This window comes from Poeciliopsis prolifica, unplaced genomic scaffold, assembly GCF_027474105.1.
Source record: "Poeciliopsis prolifica strain line A6 unplaced genomic scaffold, Auburn_PproV2 SCAFFOLD003, whole genome shotgun sequence".
NCBI classification, from domain to species: Eukaryota; Metazoa; Chordata; class Actinopteri; order Cyprinodontiformes; family Poeciliidae; genus Poeciliopsis; species Poeciliopsis prolifica.
This window is the reverse complement of record NW_026562378.1, coordinates 14,867,540-14,889,770: the sequence shown is the minus strand read 5'-3', so window position 1 is coordinate 14,889,770 and position 22,231 is coordinate 14,867,540. Positions and strand designations below refer to the sequence as shown.

The 22,231-nt window shown below is 36.2% G+C and overlaps 1 protein-coding gene across 1 annotated transcript in view; it reads left to right on the top strand.

Annotated features, from left to right (window-relative positions):
• Positions 1-22,231, top strand: part of LOC129355036 (receptor-type tyrosine-protein phosphatase gamma-like) — a 148,132-nt gene that overhangs the window by 79,561 nt on the left and 46,340 nt on the right. The window contains exons 3-4 of the mRNA XM_055024589.1: positions 1,422-1,601; positions 15,251-15,399. Of these exons, the coding sequence (XP_054880564.1) occupies positions 1,422-1,601; positions 15,251-15,399 (329 nt within the window). The remainder of the gene's footprint in view (positions 1-1,421; positions 1,602-15,250; positions 15,400-22,231) is intronic.

Sequence of the window (22,231 nt, the reverse complement as noted above, 5' to 3'; positions counted from 1 at the left end):
GTATGTGACCCATGTTCGGAGGTCTCAAGTCTGCAACAGGACCGAGTCCCAGCCCATTGACCTTTGCTGCATGCCCCCCCCCTCCCCTGCTTTCCTGTCTGATAATTGTCAAATAAAGGCCACCAGGGCTGGAAAACACCTTTGAAACAAAAAAATACAAAAAAAAAAAAAAAAAAAAAAAAAGAAAGAAGAAAGGCAGGCGGCACCCTTTGTCGTTGACCTCATCCACATGAATGACGGGTCCAAGAGGAGATCCTCTCCTGATGCAGCGTTGAGAGAATATCTTTTCCCTACTTGTAGGGTTTTTAACTTCCCATGATATCACATGATTTCCTTCCTGAAACTCATCCTCTTCTTGTTGAAGTAGGTTAACGCAGTGAATTGTTAAATCAAGAAGTCCTTCAGAGTCCAGCAGAGCATATCTTTGAGAAAAACAACCTACAAAAAAAACATACTCTATTTTAGGAGAACTCTAAAATGTGGCAAAAGGTGAAAAAATCAACAGGTGTGAATATTTTCTGGTTGCAGTGTTTGATTAATTTTCTTAATTTCTATAGTAAGTATTTCACTGAATCATAAAGAACCTTTCGAGGTATGTGTGTATACATTCACTCCCCATCCATGTGTGCTGTTCTCTGGTTGAGGTGGTGAAAATCTGCATGTTTCAAAATAATCCTGGATCACATTGTCTCTTTGAAGGAGTTGTGCACAGTCTGTTTAGCTGCAAGGTGTTTATACATAGCAAGACATAAACCCATCCTTGATTCCCCCTTTTTTTAGTGACTGGGAGTTCTCATATCTCTTTTATGAGCTCATGGCAAAGTTGTCCTATATCTGTAGGGAATGAGATCATGAATATTGTGTTAACCCAGAAAAGTTGAAATCCACGCATGCCTTCTTGTTCCCCTGATCCCTTGGCTTTTGTTGTTGCGTTGGCCAATTGTAGCCTGGAAGAGATCAAGGGGACCCCTGTCGGTTGTGGATTATTCCTTTGTTGAAGTGCCACTGTTGGGGATAGAGGATTAAAAGAGCAGAGAGTGAATAGGGATTGCACTGAAAGTTATTCAGCTCCATATAGCATCCACAAACATTTAATATGAAGTTAAAAATGTTATTGATTAATGTTTATTTTAAAACAACTGAAAGGAAAGTGCATTAACGCGGTTTTAATTTCCTACCTTTGTTTTAGGGACTGTCACAAAGATGTTCCTTTATATGGGTAGCCTAGACTGGGATTAAACACACTCAGTTGATGTGTTTTCTTTGTAATCTCAGCATAATTAACAAAAAGTACCATTTAACTGTTTCTTCACCATGTGGCCTTCATCGCTGCAGCAGCAATCGTATCTTTAGAGTGGATTCTCCATTAGCCTAACTTCTGGATGGTCTATATCATTTTGTGTCTCCTTTTCATTCTGCAGGAAGCCATGGGCCTCGAGGCTGGGCAGCTTCTTACCCAGAGTGTGCCGCAAAGGACCAGTCTCCTGTGGATATTGCAGATGAACAAGCTCTGGTGCTGGACGAGTACCAGATGCTGGAGCTCGACAAGTTCAACATAGAGTCATCCAACCAGACCACCATGAAAAACACTGGAAAGACAGGTGGGAATCTCGAATGATCGATAATGATTATGAGCAAATAAACATGTTGATAATATAAATTATTTTAAATTGAATGTATTTTATCAAGAAACTGTTGAAAATAAATTATTCTGGAAAGCCTTGTTCATTTGGAGGTCCAGATCCAAGAAAACTTACAGACCAACACATTGTTGTTGGCCTTTCCTTCATAATGCCAACAGCGAAATCATTCAGCCACCGACTGCACTTAACATGCTCTTAACTTCTACATTTACATCCAATAGAAAATTCATGAAGTTAAAAATGTTCAAGTTATACCTGGCAATTTTAAGTTTTAAATTATTTAACCAGTAACCGGTAAGTTTTTTTTTTCTATAATATGAAATGAAGATATTATCTCTGCAAAGATATTGAACAATGTATTTAATTTTTAGGACCCTTGTTAAATTATTGGCTGCTAAAAAGAATTTGACAACTATGTGTCTTTGACATTTATTACTTCACCACTGCCTTTGCACAGACTAACCTTTAATTTTGCCCATTCACCTTCAAAGGCTGCCATTAATTGCCAAATAGATTCTATTATTTATTTAAAATAAAAAAAAATTCACAAAATAACTCCTCAAAAACTATAAAAATGAAGGATTATAACGATTAATGTATTTTTATTCCTGTTTATTCAAATATTCAGAAGTAGTCATAGGGTTTAATGATGAACATTAACTACATAAAAATGTGAATTTGATGGTATGAATTAATGATGTGTTAACATACCTTGAAAGTGCAAAATAACACTCAGTAGACAGTTTATGTTGAGGTGAAATGTGGGTTAAAATGTCAGACCTGTGAACCTCTTCATCACTGCAAAGAAAGATCTTTTTAACTTGCTAACTTTAGACTCCCTTTAGCTGATTGACTTTATGATGTCCCATAAGTCCTACCTATATACAAATCCGCTACTCACATTTTTTAGCTGAAGAATAAACAGGAAGTATAGTCATAATACGCAATCACAAGGAACACGACTCATGTAAGTTTTGACAGTTTTGAAAATGATACTGTTGGTTTATTTGGATAGCCATGTATGAATCGGTACTGCTATGACCTTCAAGCTTATCCTACTAATACATTTGCGAATTAGACCTCATCTTATTTTCTTCCATATCTACCGTATTTTTCTGGCTACAACTGCTGCTATTTTCCGACTCTTTGAACCATGCGGTTTATAGCCCGGTGCGGCTTTACTGTGCATTTTTCCTTAGCCACCAGGGGGCTCTTCAGCAGGAAGTGAATCATTGGAAGTCAAAATTGGAAATCAAAAAAGATTACGAACAAGCACATGCAAGCAGCAGGCACAGCAGAGAAATTTCTTCAGACTCACATGATGTAGTACTTGACTGCAGCATATTTGAATATTTTGAAAATAGATGTTATTACTTCAGACCTAGTCAAATTCCTGTCACAGCATGTTACAGAAAAGCACAATTATGCTCATTTAGTGAGACACAGACACATTCAATTGCTATATGATTTGTGTGACTGAAAGAGGCTTATGAGTTGTTTTTATTCCATTATTATTGTATTCATTGTTCTCGCCCTTTGCTTGTTTCCTCTCTTTGTATGCAGCTTGCAAACCTTGTTTACGGACACATTTGGAATCGCACTCAATTAGCTGCTATTTCAAATCACTGCCCCATTTTCTTTTCTTTAATTCAACAAATCCATGGACCACTGGTTTGAAAACTCTGACCCTAATTGATCTGTCTGCTTTTTGGCACCGTTTCTCTCAGAGCAGTGTCATCTTTTGCGTTTGATCATAATGAGAGTTGTTAGCCTCCATGACAACCAAGGCCACTGACACAGTCCGGCAATGCAGCAGGCTGATTATTTACAAAGTCGAAAGTAACATGACTTGGGAACATGCACTACAAGAGGGAGATTTAAATGGCTCTAAGTACCGTGAAAGTCAGGAAAGTGGTGTCGCATTACCACAAAATGATGCAGAGCAATAGCTTTTTGAAAAGGTCAACTTAATATGCAACAAATTCACATCAACGTATTTTGAAATTGATTCACTTTTAGTTCGACTGAAGAGAGAGGTGTATTTTTTATCTTTTATCTGTCATTTTGCTGTAAGGAAGACAAATAGTTTTTCACAGCAGTTTTCATGCTACAACTGTATCTGCATGAGAATTGTGGATCGGGATGTAGGCGACTCATTATACTGCTGTGCACTTCTACACACACGTGACCCATTACTGTATGAAGGTCAGTCTACAAAAATAAGAGTTAATCAACCTGCCAACCCATCCCATTGCTCCAGTTGCAGGAGACCTTAACCATAACTGTGACATTTCTAATTCTCTTATTCCATTTTACTTGCGAAGCCAGACTACACGACCTGAAATTATGTATAGCCTAACTGAAACAGCTGAATGCTGTGCGGTCTCTGCAGGTTAATTTCCTGTCACATTACTGCTCCACTCTCTGGTATCGCCAAACATCTATAGCAGATCGTATCTGTGGTCTCGACTCCCCTGAAATAATTTGTTATATAGGTGGCCTGCTTCTGGGGTGTATCTTGTACAGCACAGTGGCTATTTTTTAAAGTTGTTGTCACCTAAAATGAAGATGATCATGCGCTACATTTTGTCACATGTAGGATTCTGGGTTACTGTCGGACATCAATATCAGTCCAATTTTTCATTTTTGAGCCTCCCTAATAGTTACTTTTTTGTCCCCCCCACCCTGAACGAACAAACCTAATGTGAGATTTATGTACGTAATCTCAAAGTTACGGTTCCAGGCTGTCATCAATTTCAAAATTCATAAAATCTCAATTTTTTAATTTTTAACAACACACAGAGAAAAAGAACAGGAAAAATGGCAAATAAAAGACAGCATTACTCTGAATCAACATTAATTATATTTACATTAATTAAAATCAATTAAAATAGTAATTAAACACTGCCTACAAAATGAATAAACACTTGACGACCATATTCCATTAATATTCAGTGGGATATTTTGTGGCTACCAATTTTGACCATAAATTGTAAACTTGTTTGCCTGCAAGCAGATTGAATATTGATATTTTCATCTGATGAATTTAAACATCACATTCCACACAGTCTGGTCACTTTTTTTTTTTTTTTTACAGGTAGTGATTACGATTCTGTGCAAATTGTTTGTGTTGTTCAGTAAAATATCTGTTATCCAGAATGAGGGTGATGAATTATAAAGATATGAAAAAAAGTTCAAATACTTTCAATATTTTATGCATTTCAATTCAATACTATCTTTTTTTTTTCTTTTTTGTAAAATCCCCAAAAATATGCCAAGTGTTGGATTTTAAATTCCACTCTGCCTCCTGCACAAACGATTTTCACAACTAAGAATTTTTTTCTTTGGTGGAAAAATTATCTCCATGAATATGAGTTCGTACATTTCCATAGTAACATGCAGCAACTGCACCATACTTCTGCAGTTATTGGCAACTTTTAGTGTTGCTCTTTGTTTTCCACCTAACAGTGGGTTAGTGTTGACAACTTAGCAACTTTTTTTTATTTTTGTAACTTTTTAGATCTATTTAAGCAAACGACGTATTTAGTAACTTTTTTTGCAATAATGCAAAAGTTAATGGAGACTGGCGACCACATCCAATCATACTGCAGTTACAGCAAGCATTTAGTGCTGCCTTGAGCCCCTCCCACTTCTGAAGAACTTGCAGGTGGTCAATCTGACGGCAGCGTTATGTAGCAAACCCAGCCTGCTGTCAGGACAGAAAGAAGGCCCACTCCATTTCGTTTCTACACAGCAATTAATTCGCACGTGCAAAGCTACCAGTAATCCTGCTATGATTTATACAGAATGTAAATATTTTGGAAAAAATATATATTATGTTGCCTAATGTCCCAAGCTCCCACCCCTGAAAAAATAAAAAAATAATAAACAAGATGACACACTCAAATAAATTCCTGCCTCAGTCAGTTTCTCACCTCTTTCACTGTGTATGAAATGTCTTTTGCTTAAATTATATATTTGTGGGTTCAGGCAAAATATTCATATTACCAAATTGACATTATTAAATGATTTCCAAAAAATTTATTTGTAGTTAGTATGTTTCTTTCTTTTGCTTCCCGAATCAGACATGACCAAAAATGAAAATTAGTCAGTGACTCTATCAAGCAACTTCTAGCAACATTTGAGACTTGAAATGGCCGCTTTTCTTATTGAGAAGTTGGCAAGAATGATTCATACATTTATTGCAGCTATAAAGGAGCTGCAGTAAATGGAAAATGGAATCATTTTCCATCATGAACAATTATTTAGTATGTACTTATGCAATGTTTAGCTGCATATATTTCAAGTTGCCTAAAGTATTTTTCCACTTATATGTCTAACTGCATTTTATGCACACTTTAAGACTTATGAGTTAAGAATAAGAGTTGGTGAAATTGCAATAATGCAAAAGAAAGAAAAAGAATTGAGAATGTGTGAATTAATTGTAACTGATGTTATGTCACTATTCAGACTGTTGCACAGTCCCAATTCTCTGCAACATTTAGAAATCAATTCTGTTCCATTATAAATTGGCTTGAAATCTCACTCTCTGTTTAACAACACTATTATGTAGTTGCAGTATGTAGAAACCATTTTTTCTACATAACTGATAGTAGAAAATAGTTTTTTTTTCTTTTTCTATTTTTTTTTATTTCGCTGATATTAAAAATGGATAATAATTCTCTCAGTAACAGCTTTTAGACCATATAATGTTATTAGTGTAGCCAGTTAATGCTATAATATCCTCGGGGCTCAACAAAAAAAAGAAACAAAGAAATCTGGTTGTTAGTTTCTAACTAGCTGACCCCTTGCCAGAGCTGGTCATGTGTAAAATTGTCTGATTCTGATCATCAGCTGAGTTCTCAGAGCATCTCTTGTTTTTAAGGATGATGTGAAACATTAGTGTGTCTAAGCACTCTGGCCATCAGTTTGTGGTTGAGGTAGTGCTGTAAGCTCAGCACTAATGGGCTCCCATTTATCTTACACCACTGATGTCTTATGCAGCTGTACTTAGCCTGCTGCATTTTCCTGCCTCATGCTGTTTTTTGTTTTTTTTCTATCAATATCATCAATATGATGTCATGGCATTGTGAGTTCATGTTCCTGGATTTCTTGACTCTCTATTTTAAAAGGATATACATAAAAAAAAGTAGGATGACGTAATTTATGCGTTTCTGTCTGTTCTGTATTCCTGGTTGTATTTTAAAATCTTAGCTTTCTATCTATACTTACACATCTTCCGCATCCCTGTACATCCTGGGAAATTGATTCCTCCTCCTCAGTAGCCGTGCCTGAGGTTGAAGCTGATGTATAACTTGACCTGACTTGTTTTTGATGTCCTAAAGGAAATGTCTTGCTCTCAGGAGCCGTCATGTTCACCAGCCCGCCACCAACTGTGTCTCTTTCCCATTTGGGGACAATCCTGCAGAGTGCTGTTGCATGTTACAGCTTTTTCTCAGAAAACTGTTGCCTGCTGAGGCTAAGAACCGAACGATGAAAGACTGATAAAAAACAGTAAAGTTTTGAGTTAGGAAATCAGCGAAAAGACAATACTGTGCACAATCCCAGTTAAAAAGATGTAGATGAAGGTCGATCACGTTTAAATTACGTGTGTCATTAATTTTCAAAGTCTCATATATTTCTTTATTAGAAATCTTTTGTGTTATAACTTTTTCAAACCAAGCAATCCTAAGAGCCCTCCAAGGGTTTAAGGTGCATTTTTGAGAGATTTTTTATTCTTCTTGCATTCATACCACAAGTATGAATGTTGAGATGAAGTAACGGCCTTCAGGTGGATGTCAGTTGGATAAAAATCACAAAACTTCAGCATTAAGTTTAAACACTTAAACTCAGCTCTCTTGTCAAGGTCTTTTTTTTATTTCATTTTCTTGCATTGCTGACATTTCATTAGCATTTTCAAAGTTTTCTGTATTATTGGTAACTCATACGCTCAGGAAAAGCATTGTGCACATATGCTTGTGTGCACATATACTTGTGTGCTTCTGTCAAGAACTGAATTGGAAGAAATCCAATTCAGTTCTTGACAGAAGCCATAATATAAAACCTTGTGTACTCTTGACTATACTCTGAACCCTATAATAATTTTTTCTAGTACATAAAAAATTAGAACATTGCTGAAAAGAAGCTATATGTTTTGTAAGTCATATCAGAAAGTGAAATATATCATACATAGGGAGCTTTTCCAAGACATTATTTCTTGTAATTCTGGTTGTCATGACTTACATGGCTTGAATGTTGGATAAAAATCCAACATTCAGTGTCTCGGAAAATTAGAATAAATAGGAACTACTGATGCCACACCCAGATCAGCTAATTAGCCCTTTAACTGTCACCCTCAAAACTCTTACATGAGGACACTGGTGTTTCGACTAGTCTCCGTACAGCTGCGTTATGATACCTTCCATTCTGAAGTAAGAGTCAATAATGGAAAAAGTCCCTCTAGAACCTTATAAACAAACAGGAAAAGGCTTTAAGAGTTACATGAGCTAAAAAGGTTTCTGTGGTTTTAAAGTCTTATGTTTTCCTAACCTCAGATCACCAATGCCTCTTGGGGATGTGCCAGAATTGAGTTGTTCAAATCTGTCACAAAAGGGGCATTAACATCACTCACACTATTTAAAAGTCAGCTTTGTAATTAAGAGCTGTGTGAACAGATCTTAAAAAGTTCATTGCTATTGATTACATGACGTTCCCTTGTGCCTCGGCCTGCTTTGAGATCGAGCAGATTAGCTGCCATTCGGACCGCGTTCCTCAACAAAAACACGTCTCAGTAAAATTTCAGACAACTTCAAACCAAATTCAGCAGGAATCAAAAGCCTCCAGAGACATTTGCATTGATCAAGGATTTACTTTCACACACACTCCCCTTCTTTCACAGGCTGTGATTCAAGGTCTTTTTGGCTTAGCTTCTAATTCCTCCTCTGCTGTTTGAGGGTTCACACACACCCAGGGCCGCATTTCTAATGAAACTCCCAAGGCCAGCCAGCATCTCCATTCCCCAGCTTTTCTTGTGTTGCACACAGGATTACCCCGCTTCAACAACAGCAGAATCAGGGATTTTTGCTCTATTGCAAAGGAGTTGCACAATTATGATAATGTGATGGATAGTTATTTCCTGACCTAATGCTTTCAGTCTGAAAAATCTCCTGCATCATTTTGTCGTCTTCATGCTGTGGGCCTTTAGCTTAAGTAGCGCTGGCACGTTAATACTTCTGGCAGATTCTTTCTCGCCTCGCGACAGGAGCTCAGCTCATCCCTCATCACACAAGGTTCCTTTCTCTTCAAATCTTCTTTTCTCTTCTCTTTGTTTATCAAAATATCACACCTATTTTCTTCTCCCAATCCGTAAATCTGTTTGAGTTACTTTAAATTCTTTTCATTTTTTTCCCGTCACAACTTATTCATTATCTTATGTGTTTACTGACAATCTGTGTTTTCTTGTTCACACACTCAATCCCCCCTGGTTTGCTTTGTGTGATGATTAAAAGTGGGCCGTCCTCATTCACAGGCTGACTAAATCCTCATGTAAAGCGAGGGATCAGCCGACAGAGCACCAATTATAATCTGGCTAATGATGTCAAATGTAGACGTGGTAAAAAGGCTTCTTGATTCATCTGATCTCAGTTAGGACAGCAGAGGGATTATGAAACGCCCTGGTCATGTTGTTTCGAGAGACACAGAACATTAAAACAGGCACAATACTGGTGTGAACATTAAAAAGAGATAATATCAGGCCACATTTCCAACTGAACACATGTAGGAGTGCCCAAGGGCAAAACACTGAATCCCAGCTAGCTCCTGTTAGGTGAGCATCTTGAAGAAGCTCATTTGCAGTCGGGGGACTTTGTTCACCACAATGATTTGAAAAAAAAATACATTAACATTCCTTTCATAATATATATCTGTGTCATGTATCTCCAGTGCCTTGCAAAAGTATCACAAACCCTTGAGCTTTTTTTTTAAAACATTTTTTTTTTTTTGCATTATTGCCAAAAAAACTTGGTTGGGATTTCATGTTAAAGTCCAACACAAAGTGTTGCATAAATGTTTGATTAAGTGAAAGTGATGCATGTTTTTCAAAACTGTTTATAAGTAAAAATCTATGTGGATTTGTATTCATGTCTTGATTCAGCACTTTGTTGAACCACCTTTCAATGTTACGTCTCTTCACAAATACTAGAGTTTAAAGCCCTTTTTGCAAAATAGTTAAGCTCAGTATTTCTGAATGAAGAGCATTTGTGAATAGCACTTTTCAAGTCTTACGTTCACTCTTACTTGGTTCAAGTAAGAATCAAGTAATTAACTTGGGCTTTATGAACAAATGGGAAAAGGCTTTGAAAGTTACATGAGGTAAAAAGGTTTCTGTGAGCTATAACATTAATTTAATTTCAACCACTCCAGTTTAGCTCTTGCTTTCTTTTAGGATTTCTATGTTTAGCTCCCTTCATTTTCCAATCAACTCTTGCCAGCTTTGCTGGTTTTGCTGAAGAAAAGCGCCTGTTTCCCTTCATGCTGCCACCACCATGCTTCATTGTGGAGAAGTTGTTGGCCAACACCTTGCTTTGTTGTGAGGAATGTATTGTCATGTGGATTTGCACTGTTACTTTTCGTAACTATAGCATTTTGTGTGTTGGTTAAAAGGTTTTTGTCCTCCATCTCTTCAGTGTAGCCATGTCTTGGTATGTTTGCAGTGGACCATATTCTTTCCATTTTTATTTGATTGTTTTGAGTATGCCTGAGATTTTCAAAGTTTATGATCTTTAACCTCTAAGGCTTACACAGAAAAGCTGAATCTTTCTGAGATTAAATTCCACACAGATTCTTCAAGTTCTAAAGACTTGAAGAATCTCTTTTTTGGGATAAATCTGCTTGGTTGGCTTCCTAGGGATCTTGGGATCCTTATGCCTAAATCCTTTTTGGTGAGCTTTTCACAATGAGAGCATATCTTAAACAGGTCTGTCACTTAGATTGAATTATTTTCTGTCTCTAATTTAATCTCAGAAAGGAAATTTCTGTTTGCTGATTCCCTGACTGTTCGACGTTTCTTAGCAAAAGTATATATTTTGGGGCATCTGAGTAAGCCGGGGGAGGAGGCAAATACACATGAATGCCATACTTTCTGATTAAAGGAAAAGGAGATAAAAGGAGGACAGAAATAATTGGATCCCTTTCACTCACAACTACGCACTGCTTTTTTGGTCTAATATATGTCACATTATAAATGCTCATTTCTCTCAGTTCTCACTGAGATTGAACTTGTATTTTTCCTCGTACTCCACCTTCATTTTCACATTGCAGCAGTATACAAAGCTGTGCTGCAATTGAATACACTCTTGTGTATTCAATTGTGAGTCAGCATCTGAATGGTGGACAGGTTTTTTTTATTTCTTATTTAGAAAACAGTGTGGGAATAAATTCTCATTGCAATCCCCTGGGAGCTGAAACATAAGGTGCATAACAAACTGAATAGAAACAGCAAGCTGACAGATAAATTACCACGGAAATAAAGCTTTATTTAATCTACCTTTTAAATGTGAGAGTGATCAATTTTCAGTGGCTGTGCTAACTAGAGTCCCACTGCAGTATTGTAATTGTAATTAGGTCACATGATTCTCTGACTTGCTTTGAGGTCTTGAATAAATTCCTCAACTAATAATTTTATAGTCGCGCAGTTTAGACTGTGAACACTTATTGATTTCTGATTTTATAGAATTTTGATTTCACTCCACAGTTATCATCGCTCAAGATATATCATGTGGTTAGGGTTAGGGGTAAGTATCTGAACAAACTACAGTGATTCCATCTCTTTGACAAAGACAGGTTATTGCTCTTTAAGGTTTATTTTTTTCAAATACACAAAATTACAAGGTGTAGTTCCCCCCCACCCCCACTCTAAGTAAATGTTGGCTCTCACTTATTGTTAAATGCATCAAATGACTCAATTAATTAATTTATTGCTATTATACAGAAGCCTTACAGGTAGCCTTCTGTCATAAATAGTTCCACTTTGAAGTCAAAAGATCCTGCTGTAATTTCAGAAGTGACATTTTAAACTATCTTTCACATTGTATATAAGCCAAGGGAACAATTCATGGATTTATTAGTATTAGCAGTGGAAATACATCTTCATTTCTAAGGGTGTCTTTTATTGTTTCATTTTCATAATTTTCAGAAATTATGCAAATAGAGTTTTCTGTTTTCTTCCCTCAGTAACATTTGTCAAGCGACCAAGCTATTGTGACTTTATTGATGCCAAAAAAATATAATATTTGAGATTCAGGGGGGAAAAAAAAATAGAGACTCTTGAGCTTCGACTCATCAGTTTTTAGGCACCTCTTGTACAGCTGTACAATAGATCAAATAACAGTAGTCATCACAATATTAGTGTTACTTCAATATGACATTTTAAAATATCACATTTTCAAATGTGCTATTTGGTGACATTTTAGAGACCATGCATTCAACCTCTGGCTACTACAAATATAAATTATTTGGGTAGTTGGCTTGATTTTCATAGTCTCGTTTTATTTTTTTACATATTTGTTACAAGGCGACTGAGATTTGAAAGCTAAGGAGAGTGGCAAAGACACTGTGTTGATGAAAAGGAGTTTTTATTTTAATTACTGATCTCGATTTACTATTATGGAGTGGTAAAAATATCCTCACTTATTTCACTTTTTAAATTAAAATCTGATTGGGCCAATCACCTGCCTGATTCTAATCTGTCTCTGATTTATCGATTCAGATTGTAGCCAAGGACTCTCACATAAAATAGAAACAACTGAGCTGAAGGTTTCTTGATTGGTTTGACTGCAATGACTCTTAAACTCAAAAAAGTGTACCTCAATACTGTGGTTAATACATTTGTATACCAAAAATGGTTATAAAGGCCTTATTGCATTTAATTAATTGATGGGAGAAATGTCAAATTTTTCCCACCTTTTCACTTCTCCTTCATAAAGCAACACAGATTTAGAGAAAATTGACTTGTTCAGATCCCTGCCCAATTGATTGATTGATCCATTTTGAACTATACTCTTATATTTGTCCAATTCTTTCAGAACTTTGTCCACCTTTTTAGCTTTAGTAAGTAAAATCTTTTACCAGGCTGCAGTAACATTGTCTTTTTTAGTGCCACATGATGCTTGTTTTTTTTTCTCCCTTTACAGCTTCTCCTCAAAAGAAAGTGAGGAAACAAACATTTAGACAGCTTTTCTACATAATACAGGGAGTAAATATGGCTTCCCAAGGACTCACGTCTGTTTTCTCGCCATGTCCTTCCACATTCTTTTGATACCTTTGTCAAATTGTGCTAATGTAAAAGTGCTGCCAGGTGCTGTTTGAGGTAATGGGAAACTGTAACAGAATGTCGTGTCTATTATTATGTCGGACCCCATTTGGAAATACTCTCAGCAGTGTAATTCAGCAGGATTATCACCGCTATGGTTCCCTTTGTGGTGTGCTTGGGAGCTACATAAGGTACCACCCCCCATCAGCAAACGGTGACCAACTCTCACTGATTTCCACGCAACCCTCAGTCACGGTCCCCCATTGTTTTTTAACTTAACCCTGTTCTCAGTCATCTAAGCCGTGGAAAGCGTAACATTCAAGTTCAAAGACAGCAAAATTGAGCTACAATTGCATCACAAATGGACAATTTGAACTTGAACTTAATAGTTCCATGCGTCTTTGCACTAACCAGCGTGAAACTGTCAACATTCAAAGAGCCAGCCCCGGGCTTGCCACGATGTGTTTTCTGTTTATAGCTGGGTTTTATACAGGATATTAAACGCTATCATCTGTTTGGACTGAAAAGCAGGTCTTGCTCAGGCATTATAGACTTTCCCATTCCATTCCACCCCTCCCTGATCTCTGATCTTCATCATCTTGTCTACATTTCCAGTATGTCCTCTGTGTTGTCTGGAGCACTTGCACCGGGCTCCGAGTCAAGTTCAGACCAAAATCATATTTATCTTACTGTTGGGTCCAGAGATCAGGCTATTCCCGTCCGCTGATGTCTCTTCTCATATTGAATTGTGATGTAAACAGCGATGGCATGCCATGAGTGGATTTTTTTAAATCTAATTTTATGAAAACAAAGGGATCATGACTTTTTTTTTAGCATCATATCTTGTTAGCCAGGACCCATGTTTATCTAATAAACCAGGCCTGTTATATTAGTGTTTCTTTTTTTCTTTTACAAGCCTGGGAAGTTTTCACGCATTGGGAGTCACAGATATAATTAGCAGTCGTTTGCATGACAATGAATAATTTAATAGATGTCAACTGTATGTTTGCTTATAATCTTTGTTGGACACTATTTTTGAAGCCTTATTTATCCGCATATAGCAATTGTATAAATAAAATGTCAATACACTCAGAAGCAACATAACATTCGACCAAATCAAGGGGGGAAAAAAAGTAATTAAATATAAAACAGAAAAAAGAATCCTCTGAAAAAGTTCTTATACCAAGCAGTGGGTATTATATTAGATGAGAGAAAATGTAAAAATGCCTGCTATTCTGCAGAGGCAGAGCCAGTGGCATTACAGCCTCGTAAAAAGCTGCCATGTGGATAAAGATCACAAGGCATCTGGATGCCATCGAGTCTTCCTTACAAGTCATGCAACAATTAGAGAGATGGTGCCTTTGACTGAACCTGTGCACTGCACTTCTCGCAGTCAACCAGGGATTTCAAGGACACTGGGGGGAAACATCTCTCTGAATAGCACATCACAAGCATCTTTGTGGAGGTGCACGCCACTAATGTTGCATTTAACGATTTTTTTCACACGGGCTTAAAGACACATACCATGTCGGGTTTCTGGATTTCTGCAAGCGATTCTGCCGCCATGGGTCCTCACTTCACACAAAGTCAAGAATATTTGAGATTCAATAGCTTGTTAGGTCATTTATACCATGAAGGGTACAAGGAAGAAAAGCAGATTGATCGGAATGTTGTAGTAGTTTATATATATATATATATATATATATATATATATATATATATATATATATATATATATATATATATATATATATATATATATATACATATATATATATATATACATATATATATATATATATACATATATATATATATATATATATATATATATATATATATATATATATATATATATATATATATATTCCTAAAAATGTTTTGACTTTCAGGAAAAGTCATAAAATTTCAAGTCGAAAAAAGAATGTTTAGGGTATTTTTTTCTACAGCTAAACATGGTAATGGGTCACTTTTGACCCGCAAGACAACTATTGAACTATTTCCTGTAGTTCAACTGAAAACAATGAGTAATACAGAAAGCTGAAAAACCGAGTTGCGTAAGCATATAGACATTTAAGCTAACACGATACCAAATTGTGGCTTTTTTTTCTCTTAAAAGATCCATGTAAAAATAATTTCAGAAAAATAAATGTTTAAACAAAAGCTGCCATTATCCTGGGATGAGCTTCTTTGCTAATTAAACACAACGTCACAATACAATTTTCTTGTGTGTGCCTTTCTTGAAGTGTGCTTGAATATCCGTCTTTGATTCAATTTCTCCATCCCTCTTTGTCTCTAGTCGCTGTGCTGCTGAAGGATGACTACTTTGTAAGAGGCGCTGGACTGCCAGGGCGCTTTAAGGCTGAGAAGATGGAGTTTCACTGGGGCCAGAGTAATGGATCAGCAGGCTCAGAGCACAGCATAAATGGCAGAAGGTTCCCCGTAGAGGTAAAACGTCATGTTGCTACACACAGTTTGACAAATGTCCATGGTTCAGTACTGAAGGTCAGCACTGAATCGTTAGTGCGGTGTTCAAATAGATTATAACTTAATACCCCTCCTAAACTATTTAATTAATGAACCCTAAAGTAAAGGTTAAGGCACGTTTTTGGCGTGTAGATTTCACTGAAACCTTTTAGTCGTGAACTCAGTGGTGCTTTAAAAATGTTGGTATTTAAACCCTCAAAAGCTCAGGGGTGTCAGAACTGAGAGAATATATCTGGATGCCTTTCACAGTTTTACTTCTTTTCCAAGATACTCAAATGTTTGAACTTTATACAAAGTCCATGAGAGGACTTTAAAGTAAATCCATTTCACAGAGTAGCCAAGCCAAGAAATGTGGTTATTTTTATAGAAATGATTGAGAAGTGACTGTATCAAACAGGAAGTAGAAAAAATCTATTTGTGGTCACTTTTTCAATTCACTTTTATTTAAACGAATAAGCAAAATATATGCATTTTATCTATGTACGTATCATTGAATTAGAATGTCACTATTTACACTTAGTTCAGCATTTCAGCTCAAAAAGAAAAACACAGAGTGGCACATTTTTCAGGTGTTCATCTGATAAAATATCATTTGAGATCATTTGAATGTTACCCAATAAAACAGCTATTTAAATATAGAAATCTTACAGCCTTCACATTCATGTGGAAGGCTGATTCCAGGCGATGCTGTCCAACAGATATCATTGACAGAAGTGCTCCAGGATTTTAAATGAACCCAATAAATTCACATTTTCCTCTCTGGTTCTTTCTTATGTATGTTCCCAGCACTCTCAGTGACTTTTAACATGTTTGGTACTGTAATCTGTGTGCCAGCTGTAGGCATCCACCATGGTGAAACCATATCCAACAGGGTGACTCTTCTATTAGCATGCAAAGTATAAACTCATAATTCTTGGAGTGCATTGGCCAGTCATTTTTGCATGATGAACATTTAGTTTGTGAATAATCATCGATGTATGTCAATACTAAGACCTGACATATTTAAATAAGATTTAATATACAGTAAAAAGCTCAAAGACTGAAAGATAATCCATATTAACAAAAGTGCAATATACTCAGCCTCCTTAGAGTTGTGTTGGTTAGTGGATTCTGAGAATTGTTAATAAACTACACCATATTTTTAATTTCTAATTTAATCATTTTTACAGAGATTACAGTTGATTTACTGGAAGACGACCTCTTACAGAAATGAGTGAAAAAATGCTTAGCCTTGACCGTTTCTTTTTGACAACACTTTCTTCTTTTTTGGATTGCACGAGGGTTTTATTGCAAATTGGGTTTGTGGAATTTTAAAAGATGTGAGAAGTTATCAGACGGGAAGGCTTTTACAGGAATCACTCAAGCTGCAGTATACAACTGACTGAGAAACAGGGGAACAGATTGCCAGTAATAAAGGCAAAGCAACAAAAATCATCAAAAACTCTTATAAAAGAGATTTAAAGGGTATAAAGTCCTGGAATCCTCAGTTATGATTTATTCTGAATAATGGATTAAAGTACAAATCTCACTCTTTTTTATGTCTTGCAGGAAATAACTTCTAACTGCCTTTTATTCTTTTTTTTATAGAATTTACAATAGTATTTCTTATCTAAATTGAATTTGAATATGTCTCATACATTTTAAATTCAGTAGGATTAAAGTCTGTCAGGTTTTTTTTTCAACAATTTTATGTAAAATCAGATTAATTAGTGTACATTTAATAGCGTATGAAAACAGGAAATTGTTGGTTTTCTTCCGATCCATGGTAAATCCAAAGATGAGGCAAGCAGCGTCTTTCTGTTTGTTCTTGGCCCTCTTCTTTGGAGCCTTCTCTTCCGCCACAGCTTTTTGATGCTGAATGGCTGGGTAATTAGATTTATTTTTGCCACATCATTTTGTGTTCAGCGTAGTGTTAAAGGGCATCGGATTATATACAGCCATTATAAAGCTGTTGTGCATATGGCGCCTTTGATGGTGTGGTTCTAAATAATATGATGGAATTTACTTTAATGGCCAATTTGGCTGCTGTTAAGAAAGGAGGGGAGGAAAAAGCAGAGAAGACGAAAATTATGCCCTCCAGGTACATAATTCATAGATCTGAAATGTAGATTTCTGTTGCGAGGCATGTCTTTGTGTGTAGACCAAGGTTTCTGCAGTGACTTCTCTGTGAAGAAGTACGGATTCCAAAGCTAATCTGCTCTCTCAGTATAAATTAGCAGCATAATGCATACCTGCAAATGGGTAGATGTCAAGGCTTAAATAGCTCAGCTTGTTTCAAGAGGGGAGAAGGGGGAGAATAAAAAAAGCTACACAATTTTTATGTATGAGAGAAACAAACTAAATTTCGCTTGATGGTGATCTCTGTGATGTGTCTTTTTATAGCCGTATAGAAAATGTGTCTAAACAGCCTGAGTAAGCTTTAACACCTGGACACCATATGCTGCAAATGACTGCATAGAAACTAGTCAGCAAGCAGAAGAAAGTAAGCAAGCATAAGCGCTGGGAGGAGGGTGAATGACTCAAATAGTCAGCTTTTGCCAGTTTTCAAGACGGCAAGCCTTGACCAAACATCCTTAAAGGACACATATGCTCTTTTCCTTTTAATTTTGATTTTTTTTACAAGTTGATACAATTTATTGAGGTTGTAAGAAAATGTCGGTGTCATGCTTCAGTCAAAGTAGCACTGAAAGAGAGCATGCAACACCATCCCTTTTGAGACTTTAATTTACACCTGCATACAGAGCCTCTAACATTAGGCCAAGAAGCTTTTTCACAGGGCCTGCCTCTCTGGTATTCAGCAACCTTTGAAGCACAATGTTGAAGCCCACAGCCTGAACTCACTAGGAAACTCAGAAAAATCAGGCTCCACTTACTTTGGCAGAACTTAAATACAGCTGAAGCCAGATATTTACATGCACCGAGTAAAAAAGGGCCATGATAAAGGACCAGATATCTCACTTCACTGTTACACCTGCAAATATAATTGGGATAAATTAAAATTTTATAGAATTCTGTTAAGAGGTTAGAACTAGTAATTATCTATAAGTAGTTTTCCCATTTGGTTTGCTTGTGATCTCCGTTTGAAACAGTTAATTTAAAGAAAATATGAGTACAAGATTTGGAAGATTATGACACACTGATCAACCCAAAATAGGCTAAAGATGCATTTGCTTTGAGTAGAATACAGGACACGTTCTTGCTGGTTGTCAAAGCAGGCGGGAAAAGTCCCTCTGGTATGAATGTACACAGTCATTGCAGCAATAACACCACAACCAAAAGGTGTAAATGTCAGAGGGGTGAAATGATAAAGTGAAATTGGTGTTTAAATTGTTAATATTAATGCAAATGTTACATAGTTTTTGTATCCCCTGGCACTTCTTTATTAGTTACTCTGGTCTAATGCTTAACGCATTCCATTTTGAAATATTTGCTTGTGCATGTGGAGGTCAATCCAACAAACTGCGACCCACCATGGTCCCTCTGCAAATACCCATAAACCACTGCAGGAGTAAGCATCAGGAGCAAATGTGTTTGTGGTTTAAAGGTATATAATACAGTGTTTGCATGAACCACTTTGACATTTATGAGAGTGGAGGTGAGACAAAAGGAGCTCTCCTTTTGTCTCACTTTGACTAGATATTAGCTGAGGGACTAGTTTGCATTATCAAAGTTAAGGTGCTAAGAGAGTTTTTTGATGCAGATCAGTTGTTCTGTGCTCATAATGAAACATAGGTTGGTATGAACAAGGAATGCAAAAGACACATAATTTCGTACTACAATAGTCTTAACATGCAGTATCTAATTCTCTTGTTATAATAATCTCTTGCAAAAAAAAAATAAAAATGTAAAACATTACCAAAGAATGTTTATTTAAAACAAAACTTTAACAATTATTTATATAATTACATTCTGACTATTACACATAGCAATAATGCTCTGCACTGATTTTGGAAAAAGCAAAAACAAAAATCTCTTTCAATTTAGCAGCAGTTTTTAATGAGTGTTGTGCTATATGTTGGGGTTTTTTTTAATGCTAGTATATCAAGATGATATCAGCTGGTTAATTACCGTAGTCAGGCTGTCTGCTACAGTGGTCAGCTGCCTAAGAGACCTGCAATGGATAACTTTCCAGCTTTAGTTCTGCTTTTGTTTTTGTGTTAGCTTAATAATTCTGTTTTGTCCTTTTTGCAAGCAAGGAAGAATATTGTGTCCCTTTGTGCTAGTAGCTCAGCAGTCAACCGAGGAGTGGAGCAGTGCTTTGTTGCTCTATGCTTCATACAGCATATAGCAGAAGACTTGGGTAACTCCAAGAACTTGTATTATGTCTCATTAAAATTAACGTACACTTTTATGACAAAAATATTTAGTAGTTTTGAATCTGTAGTTTTAAAAAAAATATATCTATTTTTACAATAGTAGTCATCCCATACTTGCCCATTAATGTCAACAAAACCCAACTTCAATATATCCAAACTATCCCTTTAAGAAAAATGCTTAGACACATTTTTATGTTGTCTCAAAGTATTCTGTGACTAATGGGAGAATTATTTTACCTGATAGTAAAAAAGCACACATGAGGCCAATGACTTAATTATTTACCAGATTTTTCTATATTATTATTATCATTATTATTATTATTGTTGTTGTTGTTATTTGTATTAGTGTCGTTATTGTTTCAGATCATTGTTTAAGATCTGCTTACATTATTCCAGCTTGATTGGTCCCCATCTTCTTGTGTCATAACTCTTTTTACAAGCAACACACAAAGAACAGCAATCCTAGATGGGATTTCTATTGCACAGAGTATGATGATGCCTGAGGAGGAAAAAAGTGGGTCAGCAAACACCTCTCATGGCAACTTCCATCACACCAGAGTGTAAAAAAAAAATCATTACCACGACTTTTCATACAAGAGGAACAAGAAAGCAACTTCTGACATTGTAGCTGTTAACTACACATGTAGATACTAATGACACACCACAGGAGCAACAGAATTGGAAGGCTGCTTTTTAAAAAATGTCTCTTATTGATAAGTCAGAATACATAAATCAAGCATGATGTATTATTCCACAGTGTGAAGCAGAAGGTATAAGTAAAATGAAATGATGAATGGTTGAAGGGGAATGTGGTTGTGTAGGAGCTAGCCCTTAACCATTTGACTGCTTCATCTTGTAAGAGTTGCTTTTTTCATTTTTCATATTTACGACGCTGAACAATTTGATATATTTCAGATTACATTAAATCTGACAGGATGTGTGCAGCTGAATTGTGTACATTATACAGCTTGTATAAATGTTTGTGCTCAGTGTTTGTGCTCAGTATCCTTTCATAGCAGAGGTCGATTTTTTGTTTTGTGTAACGTGTATTTTGCTCGAGATATGTGCAGCTTGACCAAGAAGCCTGATCTCCCAGACTTTTTTTTTTATCTGTGAACTAAAACTGCTCTCCAAGCTTTCTTTTTAATTATCTCTCACTACAAATGAGTCACATTCAGCCTCGAGTCAGATGTCAAGCATTTTGTTCACAGCAGAGGAAAGGGCTTTTATCTGAAGCTTCAAAATACTCAGATTGGTTGCATGTATACAAGAGGTGAAACTAAAGACAAATTTAGTTTCAATGAGCCGTGTTATGGAGCAGATCTGGCTTTTCAGCTTAGATATCTTTAACTCCTCCCAAAAAAAGAAAGTGCCCAATGGAGTGCTTGGCTTGTGGCCCCTGAGCTCGACATTAATCTAACTATGTTCTTTTTCTTGGGAGTGAAGTGGGGAAATCGATAGATGGACCACCTGTTCACTCAAACAGCGCTATGACAAATGAAAGTGTGGAGTTTTTTTTTTCTCCCCTCGGGGATCCTCAGGGAGATCTTTTCCTATAATGTATTAGGTTGTCGCTGAGGTTAGATTAATTATACATGGATTACAAATCACACCTTGGAAGGGTATACGTTTGCACAACCAGCACTAAGAGCATATGAATAAGTATTACTGTGGGCATACAGTAAGGAAGATAAAAGCTCCAGTGAAAGCAAGGAAAAAGTAGGAAATAGAAGAGTGTTGGATGAGTCAAGACTGACCCAGGCAGAGCCCAGGAGCTAAATGCAGTGCACTATAAGAAACCCATGCAGAAAATGAAAACTAGCTGCACGCTCCAAATCCTTTGCTTTTAGAAAGAAAATCACCAGCTTCTACATATGTGCATGTGGAAAGAAAATATGAAAATGTAGATACAATACACTGAATTAAAACCTAACATGTGTTTAGAGAAATTAGGGTTTGATGCCCTCCTCTGCTGTGCTAGAGTCTCATGGAGCAAGCCTCTGCACCCGACAAACATCCTTCTGATGTTCTCATCAGTAGGCATGGGCCTGTGTGAGATTCTCAGTTTTTGATTAAAACTTGATTAAAACTACCACAGTTTCACAGCATTGCAGTACTGCCAAGTAAAAATGTATAACTTGATCCAATTTTGCTTATTTAAAACAAAAAGAACATGAAATCCACTGCCTTTTGTTGTTATTATATATATATATATATATATATATAATATATATATATATATATATATATATATATATATATATATATATATATATATTAACATACAAAATTTAGCTTTAAGTGAGGGAAAAGTGTAAAAGTCTTCTTTCAGTAATCTGCCCTCTGCTCCTTACAACCAGAGACAAGTAATCACTCTTGCACTCTCTAGCATCTCGCTAGAGAAAATGTTGAGAATTTCAAAAGCAGCAACCATTCTATGCCTACATCTTTTTTTTTTTTTTTTTCCTAATAAGAAT